This window comes from Protomyctophum parallelum (assembly GCF_964188405.1).
Source record: "Protomyctophum parallelum genome assembly, chromosome: 16".
Lineage (NCBI taxonomy): Eukaryota > Metazoa > Chordata > Actinopteri > Myctophiformes > Myctophidae > Protomyctophum > Protomyctophum parallelum.
In genome coordinates this window covers 17,385,596-17,402,798 of record NC_139711.1, presented here as the reverse complement: position 1 = coordinate 17,402,798, position 17,203 = coordinate 17,385,596, and the positions used below count along the sequence as shown (strand labels likewise).

At 44.3% G+C, this 17,203-nt stretch overlaps 1 protein-coding gene across 4 annotated transcripts in view; it reads left to right on the top strand.

Moving 5' to 3' along the window:
- Positions 1-17,203, top strand: part of diaph2 (diaphanous-related formin 2) — a 589,988-nt gene that overhangs the window by 494,667 nt on the left and 78,118 nt on the right. For all 4 annotated transcript variants that reach the window (XM_083785413.1, XM_083785414.1, XM_083785415.1 and 1 more), the window contains one exon: positions 3,167-3,302. In XM_083785413.1, coding sequence (XP_083641539.1) covers positions 3,167-3,302 — 136 coding nt within the window. The remainder of the gene's footprint in view (positions 1-3,166; positions 3,303-17,203) is intronic.

Below are 17,203 nucleotides of genomic sequence, written 5' to 3'. Positions count from 1 at the left end.
CACCCGCTGCTGATCTTCCCTACCACCACCATGTATGCCACTCTCTCGCCATTTCTCTGTCTGTCTGTCCCTCTCCCCCTATCTCTCTCTCTCTGTCTCTCTCTGTTTCCGCTCTTCCACCCGCCTTCGTCCTTGTCATGTGAACAAGGGCACGGTGACAATGAGGGCGTGTGTCCTTGGACATGAAGCAAAGCTCTGCTATTGACTGGCATGATGAGCTGTTCTTCCCCTGCTGCCATCCCCACGCTCCCTGTAATCCTCCTGTCTTAGCAGCCAACACGACACATGCGTCAGGACCACAGGGGCATGGAGACGGGGGGCCCACTGTCGCCACTTATTATATCAGAGCGTCGAGGAGCCTTCATTCGCTGACACACACACACACACACACGCACACATGCACGCACGCACACGCACGCACGCACGCACGCGCGTTCACATCAAACATGTACACAGAGGGAAGAGAGGAAGCTCATGCAACATGCAATGCAACCAAACAAAGACCTGTGTTTGTGCCTGCGTGAGATACAGAGGCACGTGCTCAGTCATATGGTATGCATGCGTGCGTATGTGAACACACACACACACACACCCTCACACACACACACACACCCAAGGACAGGTCCTGTCAAGGGCTGCACCACAGGTCCCTGTGCTGGCTCTAAAGGTCACAGGGTTCTATCTAGTTTACCAGCTGCTGTGTGTAAGCACAGATGAGCTGGTCTATTTTCTATCACTTTAGCTTTCACGCCCACTTGCCCACCTATCTTTCTCATTGGCTGCTGTGATGACGACCTATCGTCCTGATTGGCTGCCTCGTCTCTAGGCAACCACACACTTTTTTGCCTCTAGCCAACCTCTTAGCCATGGGATGCTAGCAAGCAACAACATTGTCTGACCGGCATGCCGCATGACTCTCAGCAATGGGATGCTAGCATTGCAAGCAACAACATAAGCTGAACGGAAAACTACTAGGCGGCCAACGGGTCCAAATATGCTCAGACACAACTTTTTTACGGCACAGTGCATGCACGCACCGTGCATGCACGCATGGCATGCACAATATGCAAATACTGTCATACTGGTCTATGTGTCCCTCATGTTGTGACATGCAGTCACATACTGTGCAGCCAGGTGTGCTGCAGGTCCCTCTCCTAATGCAATAAGTTGTTTGTCATTGTCATCTAATTCTTTAAAATTTGGGATCAACAACTCAAATGTATTAAAATATTCGGTTCTTATATTATTATATTTATTACATTTTAATAGAAAGTGTGTCTCAGTCTCTACCTCAGCTGTGGTACAGTGACCACACACACTCTGTTCTAGAGGTAGGTAGGACTTCTTGTGTCGTCCTTTCTCTATGGCTAGACTGTGGTCACTCATTCTGTATTTGGTCAAAATCTGTCTTTTATCTTTGCCCGAAAACAGATACTCAGCCAGTTTATATTCATGTTTTAGGGCCAGATAGCAATTAAGTTTGTTTTGAGTTTTGGTTTTATTGGTCCAATGTTCCAGATAGGTGTCTTTAATTAGTTTACAAATTTGGTTGACTCTAATTAGTGGTTGCAAAGCAGTGCTGGTCTGAGGTTGAGGCTGGACACTGTTGTTGGGTTGTGAGTGATCAATAAGTCCAAGGACTAGTTGGCAGAAGGGACTCTTTTGGGGTTTCATCTCCTGGGATTGCAGGGCCTGGAATTCCAGGCTGTCTTGGGGGCTTGATTTAAGGTGCAACCAAATTTTTTGTGTTATTTTCCTGATGTTAATAATTAATGGGTAACAGCCTAATTCTGCCCTGCATGCGTTGGTTGGTGTTTTTCTTTGGATGTTTAATATGGACCTACAGAAGCTTTGTCCCATCTAGTGTAGTCCTGGTGACTGAGTGAATCCCAAACCTCACTGCCATAGAGAGTGATTGGTTGGATTATGCTGTCAAATATTTTCATCCAAATTCTGACAGGGATATCAATTTTGTAGATTTTTCTTTTAATAGCATAAAATGCTCTGCATGCTTTCTCTTTCAGTGCACTCACTTCCAGACCAAAATTACCTGAGGCACTAATCTTTAGTCCCAGGTAATCATAGTACAGGGTGTGATACAAGTAAGACGCGCAAACGCGGGAAGCGAACGCAGCTCGTGTGTGTGTGTGGTTGTGTGTGTGGTTGTGTGTGTGTGTGTGTGTGTGTGTGTGTGTGTGTGTGTGCTACAGCTGCGCCCTGTGTGTGTGTGTGGGTGTGTGTGCTACAGCTGCGCCCTCTGGTGGCGGGCGGGTGGTGTCACAGCGGGACAGACACACAGACACACACACAGACATGATCTGCAGGGTCTCATAGTTAGTGCTCACCGCATTCGCAATCACCGCATTCGCAATAACTGTGTGTTTCCTAATTTAAATTGATATTTTTCCTGAGATCTGGCCTTCTTTTGGAAAATCATCACTTTACATTTGTTCAAATTGATAGTCAGGGCCCATTTCTGACAGTACTGCTCCAGCTCTCTCTCTCTCTCTCTCTCTCTCTCTCTCTCTCTCTCTCTCTCTCTCTTCTCTCTCTCTCTGTCTCCTCAGAGACTGACAACACTGGTTGACAGCTCCTCCTCATATTTTTCAAAGGAAAACATCAACTCCCATCGCACCATATATATATATATATAATATATATATATACATATATATATATATTTATATATATATATATATATATATATATATATATATATATATATATATATATATATATATATATAGCCAGCCTATTTAACAATGCACATTGATCTATTATTGACTGATGTGTTGTTCTGAACCTTGAAAGCAGAAGTGTTGCTGGAAGAATAATATTAATTATATTACCATGTAAGAAAGTATTTAAAAATGTGCACACGCACGCACACTGACACAGACACACACACACACACACACACACACACACACACACACACACACAAAGCAGCCGGCTCCATACAAGACGCGATGCATATAGTTTATTCCAGCAGCTCAGCTTTTAACTATCAAACTCGTGCCCTGAATGTGAAGAAGAAATCTGCTGATGGCTTTGCTTCCGTGCGACCCACCAAACGGTTTTGTGGTGACGTGGTAGAGACTGATGGGAATTCCATTGTGATTCTGAGCGTGTGTGTGTGTGTGTGTGTGTGCGCGTGTCTCTCCAGGATGCGGTGAAGGAGAACCTCAAGAAGAGGGAAATGGAGGAGAAGATCAAGAGAGCCAAGCTGGCGAAGGAGAAAGCGGAGCGCGAGAAGCAGGAGCGGCAGCAGAAGAAGAAGCAGCTGATTGACATGAACAAAGGTACGTCGCCACGGTAACGGTGGGGGGGGGGGGGGGGGGGGGTTGCCAGGGGGGGGTGGCAGTGGAGTCATCTCCGTATAGCTGTGTGCTGGAATGCTGCACTGCACTTCTCTCCACATGGCAGGGTCCTGCATGGTGACTCGCCCTCAAACAATAGGCAGATTATCATTGCTGTCGGGGGAAGAAACCTCTTAAATATAGATTTTTCATATCCTTTTTTTTGGTGGATTAATGATTACTGCACTTTGTGTTGCACAAAAGCGAAACTATAGCCGGTCTATGATTTGTCCCATGCCGATATGAGGTTGTGGGTTTTTATACGTTGTGAACCAATGAGCTAAACAATAACTATACTGTCTGTAACTATACTGCATCCACTGGGCGACAGGTTCTCCCCACTTCCTGAAAAGTAACACGCTTTTGGATGTGGTCTCAGTCGGGTATAGAAACCTCATATGTCCAAAACTGTTACTTTTCGGGATTCAAAAATAGCAAAAGTAGCAGATTGACAAGCTTGTATATCTGCTACTTTTGCTGCTTTTGTGTGACACTCTAGCATGATGATTGCGTGGGGCGTTAATTTACCAAAACATGGAGACTTCTGCCCCACAGCAACCACATACAAGGATTCCACCCGACAGTGGCGTTCTGCCACTTGTATTATGATGTGCATTATTCTGCCCTCCTCGGGGTAGAGACACCAACCCACACACACACGCACATGCACACACACACACACACGGCAACAACAACATCCACATCCAGGCATTAGCACCGTTGCGTTTTAGAAATTCTGCTGAGGCAAATGTCGCTGCTGCCGTGCGTGCGTGCGTGCAGTGCTGCTGCTGCTGCTGCTGCTGCTGATCAACACAGAGGGACTTCTGTTGAGACCTCCCCCCCTCCCTCCCCTCTCTACCGAAATGCAGCCCCCACACAAGGAGATGTAGGTCACATGTAAAGACAGCCATCTGAGGTTGACTGCTTTTGTGGAGCAGTAGTAGCTTGACAGATCATACTGCCATGTCCCCAACAGGACGTTTCTTTCTTTCTGCTTCTCTCTCTGACTCTCTCCCCCTTTGTCTTTGTTCACCTGCAATGAACACTCCGAGCGGCATAAACGGAGGTCTCCGTCCTACTATCAAATAATCACAGGACTGAACATTAATGATATCATAACCGCTCCACAGGCTGGGAGCGCCTGTTGGGCAACATTCAATGTCATTTCCGGTTTGGACGTCATCCAAAGTGGTCCCCCTCCATTTTAGTGGATGAGAGGAATAATCTTCAAACGTGAATAACTCTTGATCTAACTCAATACCCCCGAGTGTTATACAGTAGGTGTTAATGCTGCAAGGAATTTAGACATTTCCGACAAGCTTGTTTGATTTAGTCTGAACTGAAGCGTGCGTGCGTGCATTCGTGCACCTGTCTGTCTGCCTTTTGTTTTGTTTTTTAAATCATTAGAATAACTGCGTTCTCCTCCAGTGGTGGCAGTAAAAACCCAGTATCGATCAGTGTAAGCTGCAGTTATTCAGACATGACAAATTAGCCGGAGAGAGTCGGACTCGCCGGGCTGTATCCTGTTACATGCAATGACATTGAGAAGGAGCAATCCGAAAGCCTTAAGGGGGTTTCGAGGGGGCAGCCAGTCAGTGTGGTCTTTTTTGTCCACTTCCATGACAAACAGACGAGGATTTCCACAACTCACCAGCTTCTAAATGTCAGGCGGCAGCCGAGGACCTCTCCGTGTCGCTCGCACCACATTGGGAAATGTGACAAGACACTCTTCAGCGCACCACAAACTCTCCAAGATAATTGATGTGTGCAAGTTTTCTCTCTCTCTCTCTCTTGCTCTCTCTCTCTCTCCCTCTATATCTCTCTCTCTCTCCTGAGCGGTGACCTCTTTGAAAGCTTCACTTTTAATAATCCAGCATGGCTGAGCTGAAGAAGAGCTGCATGTCTCCCCCCCCTCTTCCTTCTCTTTCTGGCTAACCAGATGGAGAGAGGGTTGTGTAGAGAAGTAGGTGTTATATTAAATATTTCTGCCAGAGCATCTTGGTGTGTCTGAATGCCATAATAAGCCTTTCTCACATGAATAAAATATGAGGATGACACGGGAGTGAGGTTGCCTGGAGCCTAGGAGTTAGAGGGGGTGGTCCTACACCCGTCCGTCCGTCCGTCACCTCGCCGGGGCACGTTCTTCTGCCGCGACTACGATGACCTTGGGAGTTTTTTTGAAGATGTACACTTTCCGAGACGGCTTGAAGGCGACTTTTTTCGCCTTTCCTTAAAAAGGCAGTCCAACTGCGGCGACTCTACCATTCCATCAAACGTTTCTTTTTTTCTTCTTCTTTCTCTGGTGCTCTTGCTTCGGTGCACTCTCTGGGAAATCTAGCGAGAGAGAACAAAAAAAAACAAAAGAAAAAATAAACAGGCTGGTGTGAAAGCTGTTTAACTCTTAAGAAAACGTGGAACCTATGGATGGGAAGCTGAACCTCAGCCAAGCTGCAGGTCATGGCTAGAGATGCTGGGGGTGTATCTCCTGTGTAGCGCTGCCTGCTTCCCTCACAGCTCTTTGTTGTTTGGAACACACCAGCAGTGTGTTTTACTTGAGTAACAGTATCAATACAGCAATGTGGAAATACTGACTGTTACAAATAAAAGTCCGGAATTCTAAATGTACTTGAGCAAGGATCGGCTTGTCCCATTTCACAAGTTCAACATGTATTAAAATGTATGAATGTGCCCTATGTATAGACCTGCTATTTTCAAATGGCCGAAATAATTCATATATTATGTAGTGGAGTAAAAGTACAATATGTTCCTCTGAGCTGTATTGCGGTAGAAGTAAAACGTATTGAAAATTGTAAATACTGAAGTAAGAAAAAAATAACTCAAAAATTGTACTTAAGTACAGTACTTTAGTACATAGTTACTTCGTACCACTGGTTGGAACACAGTGTGTTTTTCTTGTGTTACATAGCACATCTTCCCTTGGTCTTTGCATTGCCTCTCCATTCTCTCACCTTCCAGTTGACAGCCTTGGGTGAGAGAGAGCCTTGGCTCTCCTCCCTCGTAACCAACTGGGAGCATTGACAGCGCTGCTGAAAGATTCTATATGTACTTCAAGACACACGAGAGAAGTTAGGACTTTTCACATCAATATTTCATGGTTGGCATCAGCCATCCAAAAGGCTGATGAAAATAAGGCAGCAATGCATAACAGTGCCGAGACATTTATTTCATTCTTTTTCACTATTTATTAATCGAATCAAACTATTTCCCCACATTTATTCTGCAAAAAGACGGTGGTTGTGGCTATGGAAAGGCAGAAATCTATCTCTGGTTTATTATTTCTAATCTAAACTAGGTCTTAACACCTAAGCTGCAGAGAATAACAGTATATTGATTAGTGCTGGCCTGAATGTGTTGTGTCAACAAATCCTTTAACACTGGCAGATGGTGCAAACATATGGGCCCTTATATTGTGAGAATTATATCCATTGAAAATATGTTTTATCTTAGATGGATCATACCAGTGTGTTTAAATGCAATTTTTCAGGGGGTATTTTAGTGAAGGTCTCTCTAGGTTTTAAGTAATTTCATAAATTGAGACCTAATCCGCTTCACATGCAAATGATTAACAATGAAATGCATATTTAATGAGTTTAATTCATTTAGCTTTCACCGGGATGGCGATAGGATGGAGGAGGGAGGGAGGGGCTGGACAGTGTGTGTGGGGGGAGTTGGTGGACAAATGCTTTCAGGAAACGGTGGATAAAAAAAGTCCCGCTTCCCAGCCGTTGAAACTTGAGAACGTGCTCCTCCACAAGTTCAGTGACACGTGCTTCTACATCAGCGCCCATGACGGATGTGAGGAGACGAGTGCACTGCTAAATCTGTTTTTCCTTGTGAAGTATTAGAAACACTAATATGGGAAATTGCTTATGAAATCATTAGCCAGTCCCTGCCATTTGTTTTAATTTGCTCTAAGTGGATTTTCCACATTCTCGTGGACTGACCAGATGTTCAACATTCGCTAAATTGCTTTACTCGGCTAGAAAAGTGACGGGTGAACACTGTAGAACAGGCCCCCGGACACCCAAACTAATCCTTCTGTCTCTATAAAGCAGGGGCTTTTTTTTAATTATTGCGACCGATAATACAATGTCACAAAGAGTGTGTCTAGTAGTGCGTTTCGAATGGACGAGCACAGCATCGTGATTGTGACTTTCTCCAAGGCAGTTCTGACGCAGCGAACAACGCCTCCCCCCCCCCCTCCCCCGTTGCTATCGCACTCAGCTGGCATCAGCAGGGTCAGTGCCCCTGTCTGGGGCAGAGTGTCTGCCCCCTCACGTCAAACACAGTCAAGTCCGCTAAGCTTTGAACAGGGATGGAAGGCACACAGGCCAATCTGAGAGCTATGTGACTTGGCATTAACCACTTTCAATCTGGTGTCCCTATTTTGGGCATGTCATTGCCAAAAAACAAAGAAAGTTAACCAGTTTCAAAACATGGACAGGCGTAAACGTGTGTGCACAAAGTGTGCTCTTCTCAATTGTGATAATAGATGCATGCCGTCAGGTAACCAGGTGAAGTTATTGATCATAGCAATACCAAGACTTATAATCACATATGGGCTGCCTGCCCTCTGTACCACAGCATTGTAAATTGTCTGGCTTACTGACTAATCTTAGAACAACTTTCGAATCCATCTAGGAACTTTGATGTAATATCATACTCTTGACTTTTCCATCACTTCCACTTCAACACTTCATGTTTCTGGTCTCAGAACCGGACTGCTTGATCCCAAAACCAACCCAACCGTTTAGCAAAGGCAAACAGCACAAGCAGGTTGGATTAACACTGACACACGAGGTGGCTCTGCCAGAAGGCTGTTTTCCTGATTCCCTTTTAGCTGCAAGTGATCATTCTTCACCGTGTGAACCCACTCAGCCAGTTCTATTTTTGCGAGAGCTTTGCAGACACAAGCAGAACGCAGGCCTATTGCCTTGCACTGCGAGATTGCATGATGAAGTATTTAGCTGTATATTGCACATTGAAATTTATTTTTAATAATTAATTATAATTATGATTTATTATAAATAATACATTATATAATATATATGATTATTGTACATGTTCCCACCTTCATTAGCTCCTACTGTGAAGAGTAGGAGCTGTGGTCATCTGATATAGCAATGATACAGTATATAGAAACGTAGGTTTTTCAGAAAACAGGATTTAGAAGGTATTTGTAGAATCGGCCTCGGGTCTTACTGGGTCAATAGAAAGTGCAGTTCCAATCATCCTTGTCTTTTCAATGTGACAAGGACCAATACTTTTTCATGCATTGGGTCAGAGTCCGTTTTACTTTCCCTGTTATTACCCATTTCTTTGCCTGTTCAGAGAGGCCTTCTAGAATTAACCTCTATGAGGCTCTAGTAAGAGCGACCATGTCAACAATGACCCACGTATGTCCTCCAAACTTCCATTTACAGTATTCCTCTTCCTTGTCAACCTCTTGCACTCTGTTGGCTGTGAACACAGTACAGACGTACAGTAAGCACACTTCTTATTGAGGGTCAAGCAAGATTTCGGTACAATTCCTGGTTTCTGTATCTGCCTATAGATACTCATGGATTATAGTTCTCAGTTGTCACAACTGATTTCAGTCATTTGGATTCCATAGAAGTCGGCATGTCTTCTTTGGAAGAATGTCGCACACTGAAAATAGCAGATCTACAAGCTCCGTTTTTAGTTATTGTAAGATGAAAGCGTATTTTATGAATTGGTCAAGCTATCAATATGCATGTTCAGAAGCATCTTGCATGAGACATGAATGGTCTCGGATATTTCATAAAAGCAAAGGTCAAAGCCACAATCTGTGATTTCTTCAACTGATCGGCTATATAAAACAGGTTTTGTAATGTTAATAACACCTAAACATCCTCATCTTACATGTCGTATAAATTGTTTTTTAGGAAACCGAGCACTAGTTACAAATCACAGATTGGGACAAAATGGCAGTGATGAGATTTTATTTTTCTTTTTGCCATGGGTGCTCCTTTCCTAATCCCTTGCTTTACCTGCTTACCCCTTTAAAATGTTGTATTATTAGTATAAATGTTTTGTTACTATCTACTGTTACATCTACTTTATGCCTCTGTCATGTGTTTTTCAAAACTGCTGTATTGCCATAAACAACTGAATTCCCCTGCGGGATCAATAAAGCTCCATCTATAAAAAAGCATACATTCCATTTCACAGCTAGATAAAGTGTGAGTGACAATTGTGTTGTGTCAGTAACGTGCGTCATGTGTGGTGACTTGTTAACCACAATCATTATGAATAGTTTGAACCGCACACCATCCAGTGTTGTCATGTCCTCTTAATATATAAGCAGATTTGGGCTTGTGTCCTAATGTTGTTTAGGACGCATTGTGACCTTGGAGGTTGGCTATTTTCAAATACCCGTAGTCTATTTTTCTGCCTACACATACGTCATGTTCTAGTATGAGCAAATAGGGGAAGGCGATCAACGTCCCTTATTTGACACCGCAAATACTCAAGTGAAAATACAATTGTATTTTGGTGGTCTGTGCTCCTGTGTCCACTGTCCATGCTCAGAAATAGAGCTGTGCTCTGAAAGACTGTTTTGATGCACCCACTTGACGCCTCCAGTGTGTCTACTGCCCAGGGACGTGCAGAGAGTGTTAGAGGGGCAGGGGCTGGAATCCCATGAGAGGGCACTTTTGGACAAAAATAGCTAAAATAGCAGATCTACAAGCGTCTACACGCGTTGTGCTGCGACCCAGCACTCTTTAGCTACTGGAGATGCAGTGTACGACATGGATTTCAAAATTTCAGTTCAAAATTTTCAGTTCAATGCAAAATACTATGTTCAAGTTCAGGAGACTTCGGAAAAAAGGCATTGCTCCTGAATGCTGCCTTCCGGCATGGCATGGAAGGAAAGGAGTGGCATTTGCATTTCTTTCACCATCGTAAATGTTGCATTTGTGGTCTGGAGAGGGCAGTTATTTTACAGACGGGTAAAAGGGCAGGGGCTGAAGCCTCCTTTCATGTCTATGTCTGCACGTCCCTGCTACTGCCGTTAAAAACACACAATGGGTGCGTTTCCTGAGCCTCTGACGGACGCTTTCTATGTGTCAGCCCCTAGAAGTCAAAGAAACACTGCAGGCCGTGCGGCTGCATCTCCCACTGCACTCGTCCTTCTGACTGTGTTTGTGTTTTGCGCTGTTGTTCACACAAGTTACAACAGTACAGTCAGCCTCAGCGTTCAGCGGCGACACGCTAACGGAGAACGGCTGCCGTTCTTAAATGCAGATTGTGCAAATGCAAGTGCATGTTGGCATGACATGCTAGGGGGAAGTAGTGAGTCGTCGCCGTGCGCAAATGGCTGGCTGTGGAGCTCTCTGGCTGGCAGAACCCTGTCAAGAGTGGCAGGGCTAGGAGAGGATGATTGATGGCTAGTGGGCGACAGTGACAGCCATCCGCTGGGCCGGTGTGTGTATACCTGCACCACGGCCCCATGCCGGATAGGTGATTATGGAGAAGGGCTGACAGGCGGGCTGTACGCACGGTGGAAAGGTCGTCTCCAACTATTTCTCTGTGTCCCCACAGTGCCGCAGACTCTGGGGAACAATATCAGCAGGGGGAGAGATGTACTGTATTATTGTAGAGCCGGAGATTAAATAAAGAATGGTCAGAGACACTGAATCTTCTGTGACTCAGCCTGTGAAAAGAAGCCTGCGTTTTAGGAAGGTAAAGTTGAACTCCATGTGTGATACGGAACGTGACGAGCAAGTACAGACTTTTAATCTTTTATACATTTGAGCAGTTGTGAAATGGGACATTCTGCACAATGAGTGCTTTAAGTACATTTTGATACCAATACTGTACTTTTACTCAATTAAATTTTAATTCTGAACATTTATGTGTAACAGAGTATTTCTACATTGTAGTATTGATACTTTTACTTAAGTAAAAAAGAATGCGAGTGGTTTTTTCACCACTGTCGATGGCAGAAGAGTAAAAAGAAGGATCACTCACCACATTTGCATATTGCTCCCCGTCACTTGAGAACTTTTATTTACACCAGCCTGACGAGAAAATGCATAAATTTGCTGTATTTCATTCCAAAGCCGGAGGGATTCTGGGGGTTCAGGCAGAAGCACAAGGCATACTGTATGCGCTGACATTCGTGAGTGTGTCAGCCCGGGCCAGGACGGCGTTGTTGTGGATTTCTGTCTCATTACCTTGAAAAGACAGAAACAAGGGCACCCAGCTTTATCTGCTGTAGTACATCAATTCTAATAAATAACGGGCATATTAGATTGTGCTCTATCTCCTCTCGGAATCTGAATCAGCCTCAAGGCGCGATGGCACACAGAGAATTATGACTGACTACATCTCAGCTCTCAGACCTCTGATGATTGCGAGCAATATGGAGAGGGGGGGGGGCGGAGAGAGAGCGGGATGATGGTGGCGCATCTTTGCCAAACAATTCACATGCGAGTATTAAATCCATCCGATTTACTGTGAAATGACTTTTGGTTAGTGAAGGTGATACAATAAGCTAGTCCATTATCTTCCCAGATTACACCATTTCCAATACATTTTCATAAATAAACGTCAGCACTATCTGCAACAGAAGAAGAAGAAGAATCCGCCTATATTGGAAGCCTTTGATTATTCTATGATAAATATTTCATTGGCAATTAAAGATAACCCCAGGGAATAGTTTCCCCACACTTTTTCCCCATCATCGTCTTTGCATAATGTATCAAATTGTCACATAAGGTTTCTTATTTAGTGGCGACCCGTTTTGTATCGAGAGAGAGAGAGAGAGAGAGAGACAAAGGAGCCCTAATTAGAGTGCAACTTAAAGTCCTAATCACTTTGAGCCTGTTTAACTTAAATTGGTATCTCCCTAAGGTCACAGTGGAAGATGCATCAGAGATTACATCTGTACAGTACGCTCTCTCTCTCTCTCTGTCTCTCTCTCTCTATCTCACACACACACACACACACACACACACACACACACACACACACACACACATGCGTGGTGCTCATTAATTTGTGGTGGTCCAAGCCTCTGATCATTTCCTCTTTCCTAGATCTGGACCTCGCCAGTCACTTTGCACAGTCAATCAAACATAATTACTCCCGCTACAAAGAGCCATCAAATCTCATTGTCAAATGCACTTAGTCCGCTCCCCAGACGCTGCAGCGGCGGCCCGCCCACCCACACCGGCATGAGTGAGATCCGCGCTCCCGCAGTTTTCAGAGATGCTATCTCAATCCCGGGAAGCGGATTCTTTTTTGCCGTTTTGCTCGTCAAATGTACACGCAGCGGCGAGAGAGAAGGAGGCATGAGAGAGACGTCAGCCTGTCTGTGGGGGGGCTGAGGGGGTATCACTCAAAGCCTTTGTGACAATCCTCCTCCCACACGTTCATCGTGCGTTCCCGCCAAGCAGTGGCAGTGTGCGCTATATGAGCTGTCAACAGAGGTGTAAAGTAACTAAGTACATTTACTCAAGTACTGTACTTACAATAAGTACGAATTTGAGGCATTTGTACTTCCCTTGAGTATTTCCAGTTTCCAGTAAACCTTTACTTCTACTCCACTACATCTCAGAGGCAGATATTGTACTTTTACTCCACTACATATATTTGAAATCTATAGTTACTAGTTACTTTGTAGAGTTTGATTATTATGACAAAATATACAGTAACCACTTCAGCCCTGTATTCATTTGAAAACTAGAAATGGCACATTCTGCATAATGAGTACTTTTAGTACTTTAAGTACAGTAAATAGAGTATTTCTATATTGCAGTATTGATACTTATACCTATTAAAACCTTTGAGTACATTTTCCACCACTGCTCTCAACCCCACCCTGATGGCAGCCAGAGAACCCCCCACCACCACCAACCTAACACACACACACACACACACACACACACACACACACACACACACACACACACACACACAGTGGTGGAAAAAGTACACAAATGTTGTACTTGAAGTAAGTAAAAGTACCAATACTGTAATGTAGAAATTATACGTTATAAGTAAAAGTCCAGAATTAAACATTTACTTGAGTAAAAGTACTGGCAGTATTGTATTGGCATCAAAATGTACTTAAAGTACCAAAGTTATTTATTTATTTATTTATAAATGGCTGTGAGCTTCATGCAGATCGGCTATTTTCAAATGGTTGAAATGTTTATAGGGCTGAAGTTTTCAAATAATTGTAGTGGAGTAAAAGTACAATATTTGCCTCTGAAATATAGAGAAGTAAAAGTATTGAACATCAGTCTTATTCAAATTTTATGCACATTTATAATAATTATTAAAATAATAATAATAAATTAATAATTCACATGTGGGGGATATCTTTCACAATAATAAATGTACATGTTCTAGACATTCTAATGATCCCAAAAAAGAAATACAGTACTTGAGTACATGTACTTTACACCACTGCGCCACACCACTGCACCACGCACGCATGCACGCACACATACTACACACACACACGCACGCACACCCTGCCCTGCTTGGCTACGTGACACGCGTGACCCCCATGTGGTCCTCGGAAAAGTGTGTCAGCCCAACATCTGTCAGTGCCGGACTGGAGCTCTCCCTGGCGAGTCAGTGGTGTTACTGGGCAAACAAGCCAGCGCTGCAGCAGCGGTTGGATGCTGATTGCAATATGGTTCAGAACGAAGAGCATGGGGGGCCCTGCAGAGGGTAGAAGCAGCCCTAAACGATGGGAGGGGGGGTTGTGTGTGTTTGTGTGTGTGTGTGTGGGGGGGGGGGGGGGGGGGGCGGGGGGCTTCTATTGTAAGCGCCTTACAACCTCCCCTCTTCTCCATTTCCAGCATCCCCCCCCCCCCATCCCTGTCGTTTCTCACTTGGGGGCCTGGCAGCATCCATCCAGATGGACGGTTTATTTTTGGTTTGGTTTGTTTACTTATTAATGCATCATCCAGCTATTCGGGGGCGTCGCGGGGAGCTCATCGCTGCCGCCCCGCGGAATGCAAATTGCCACGGCGGCTAATCCACTTTCATCTCCGCCTCGCAGACGTCCGACGTCTCTCTCCCCGCTCTTCCCCCTCTCAGTCTCCCGTGGACTCGCGCCATCATCGCTCTTCTTGCTTTCAGCTCGCGGGGACTTTCTGCCATGCCAGAGACAACACACCTTCACACAACAACCCCCCACACAAAGCCCTCTACTCCTTGTTCAGGAACCACTCTCTCTCTCTCTCTCTCTCTCTCTCTCTCTCTATACCATCACTTGACCCCTCCAGCCCCTCCACCCCAACCCCCCACCCCCCCTCGGCGCCATACTGGGTCTCATGGAAAGACGAGAGGAGTGGTTGCACGGCCATTCTCCCTGGAATGGGGGGATGTGGGAGCTTGCCTAATTACATTAAGGAGGACATGAGTGGGTTTGCACATCAAGCTGTTACAGTAAAACAGTCCCAAACAATCGACAGGGAGATCCATCTTTTTTATTAGGCGTTATTAGAGGCCTCGTGCCTTTTCCCCTCTCCCTTATCCACATTGATGTTGGCCGTTAGCTTGTCTTATTTTATTAGCGGGCTGGACAGCTCTGCTGCTGGTGCCTCTAGTTTACTCTTCTCCTTTGTTCGTCGTCATTTTGTCTTATTCCTCCTCATCCATTGCAGCCATAGGTCCAGTCTTATGCAACATTTCTCAACTGACACTGTGGGCTGATAGTCCTAATGGTGGCGCTGCGGTCTAAAGTTTAACCTCTTAATTTACTTTGTCGTACAATGAATAGTGAAAATAGCCAGTCTACAACCTCACAACCTGTGACGGTTTGTGTGACTGGTTTACATTTTTTCGTCTCCAAAAATAGGGAGACCATGGTTGAAAGACACAAGTCATAATAAATCAGTCATACAGATACAGTACGTGCTTCTGCACCAATTTGCAACTTTAGAACTGTAAAACTAATTAAAGCGATTTCCTCACTCATTTTTATCAATTGCCAATTTGCCACCAAACCTGCTACACTGCATCTTCAGATCCAGACAGATTTTTATAATTATCTAATGTTTTGCCCACAGTGCATCAAAATGTGTTACTATAAACAACCACTGCAAGTTCATGAAGATAAATGGCAGCATTTGTATGTCATGGTAGTTATACTAGTGTGGCACATTTCAGAATTGTAGGCCTATCTCAAAAACTGAATTTGTATGATGTTGTTTGCTCTATCCCGTATAAGTGTAAGAAATGTATTGTACTTTTCAGTAGTGGTTCTCAAAATGAGTTAATAGCACAGGCAGTGCACTCTTCACATACTACAGCATGTCTGAAATAAGTGTCGGAGCTGAAATCGACATGTAAATATGAAATAAATGCTTAAACATGTAGCTAGGTGGAATGTTAGAGACCACAGAAGTGAACCTTTCAAGTCCGTTTTCTCAACTCGCTGTTTTCTGCAAGACATTACTCTATAAGCCATATCTCCAAAACCGGAGGGTCAAACTGAACAACCAATATGTCAATTTGAAGCTATGGTTTCCTGCTTTCATGAAATTTCAAATTTAGACACAAATGTCTGAAGAACTACAAGCTTCCGTACCCCAGAAGTTTTACAAAAGATCCTAAACCCCCCTGGAGGTCCCGACCCACATATTGAGAACCACTCTACAGGGCTAGGCAGCCACATGACAGACACGGGAAATTAATCCAAGTTGCGGTGTCTTCGGTTTCATCTCCACTGTCTCTGGTTGTCCTTGGGAGTATTTTATTTCTACAAATGTGTAGCAGTTTCTGTCACCCTCTATTAGTTGGAAAATGCTTACTGCAGTTTTTAAGCAAAAGTTCATAATTTCCAGCAGCCACTGATTCTACCATTTCTCCAGGTAGTTGGTGACAAAATCTTTTCCTATTGACATAGGTGTTCAAATCATTGTAGTGGAGTAAAAGTACAATATTTGCCTCTGAGATGTACTGGAGTAGAAGTAAAAGTACAGAAAATTGGAAATACTCCAGTAAAGTAAAAAACATAAATTTAAATTGTACTTAGGTAGGCTACAGTACTTGAGTACATGTACTAGTTACTTTACACCACTGGAAAAGGTCACAGTGGTCTCTCAATCCTCTCCCCTCTCTCTCTTTCTCTCATTGTCTCTCTTAGTTTATCTCTCGTGTGCACACACCACACACACACACACACACACACACACACACACACACACACACACACACACACACACACACACACACACACACACATTCTGTGGCCTGTCTGGAGAGTTTCTCAGGTCACTGTGTCAGGGAGAATGGGGGGCATATCTAACAGGTGCACGATGGCTATACTGTCCTCTGGGGCATGTGTGTGTTCTCTGTGTGATGCTTTCTCCATGGCAGCAATGCTCCCTGTCTGTCCAGAGCCTCGGGGGGGGGGGGGGGGTCTAGATTCTCCCCGTCTGTCCAGAGCCTCAGGGGGGGGGGGGGGGGTCTAGATGGCAGGGAGAGTAGGACCGCTCACAACAAGGCACAGGGCGGTCAGACACACAGTGAATAACGCCAGTGCAGTGGTGTAACGTACACCTCCTTAAGTACTGTACTAATAAGTGCCATTTTGAGGTATACTTTTACTTCTACTCCACTACATCTCAGAGGCAAATATTGTACTTTTACTCCACTACATTTATTTGAAAACTGTAGTTACTTTTTATAGATTTTGATTGTTATGACAAAACATAGCCTATACGTACAGTATAGGCTATGAATGAATGAATGAATGAATGAATGAATGAAATTTTTATTTTCGTGTCATGCCACTTTGGCCCATCCCATATGGGATTATATGACACATTTCA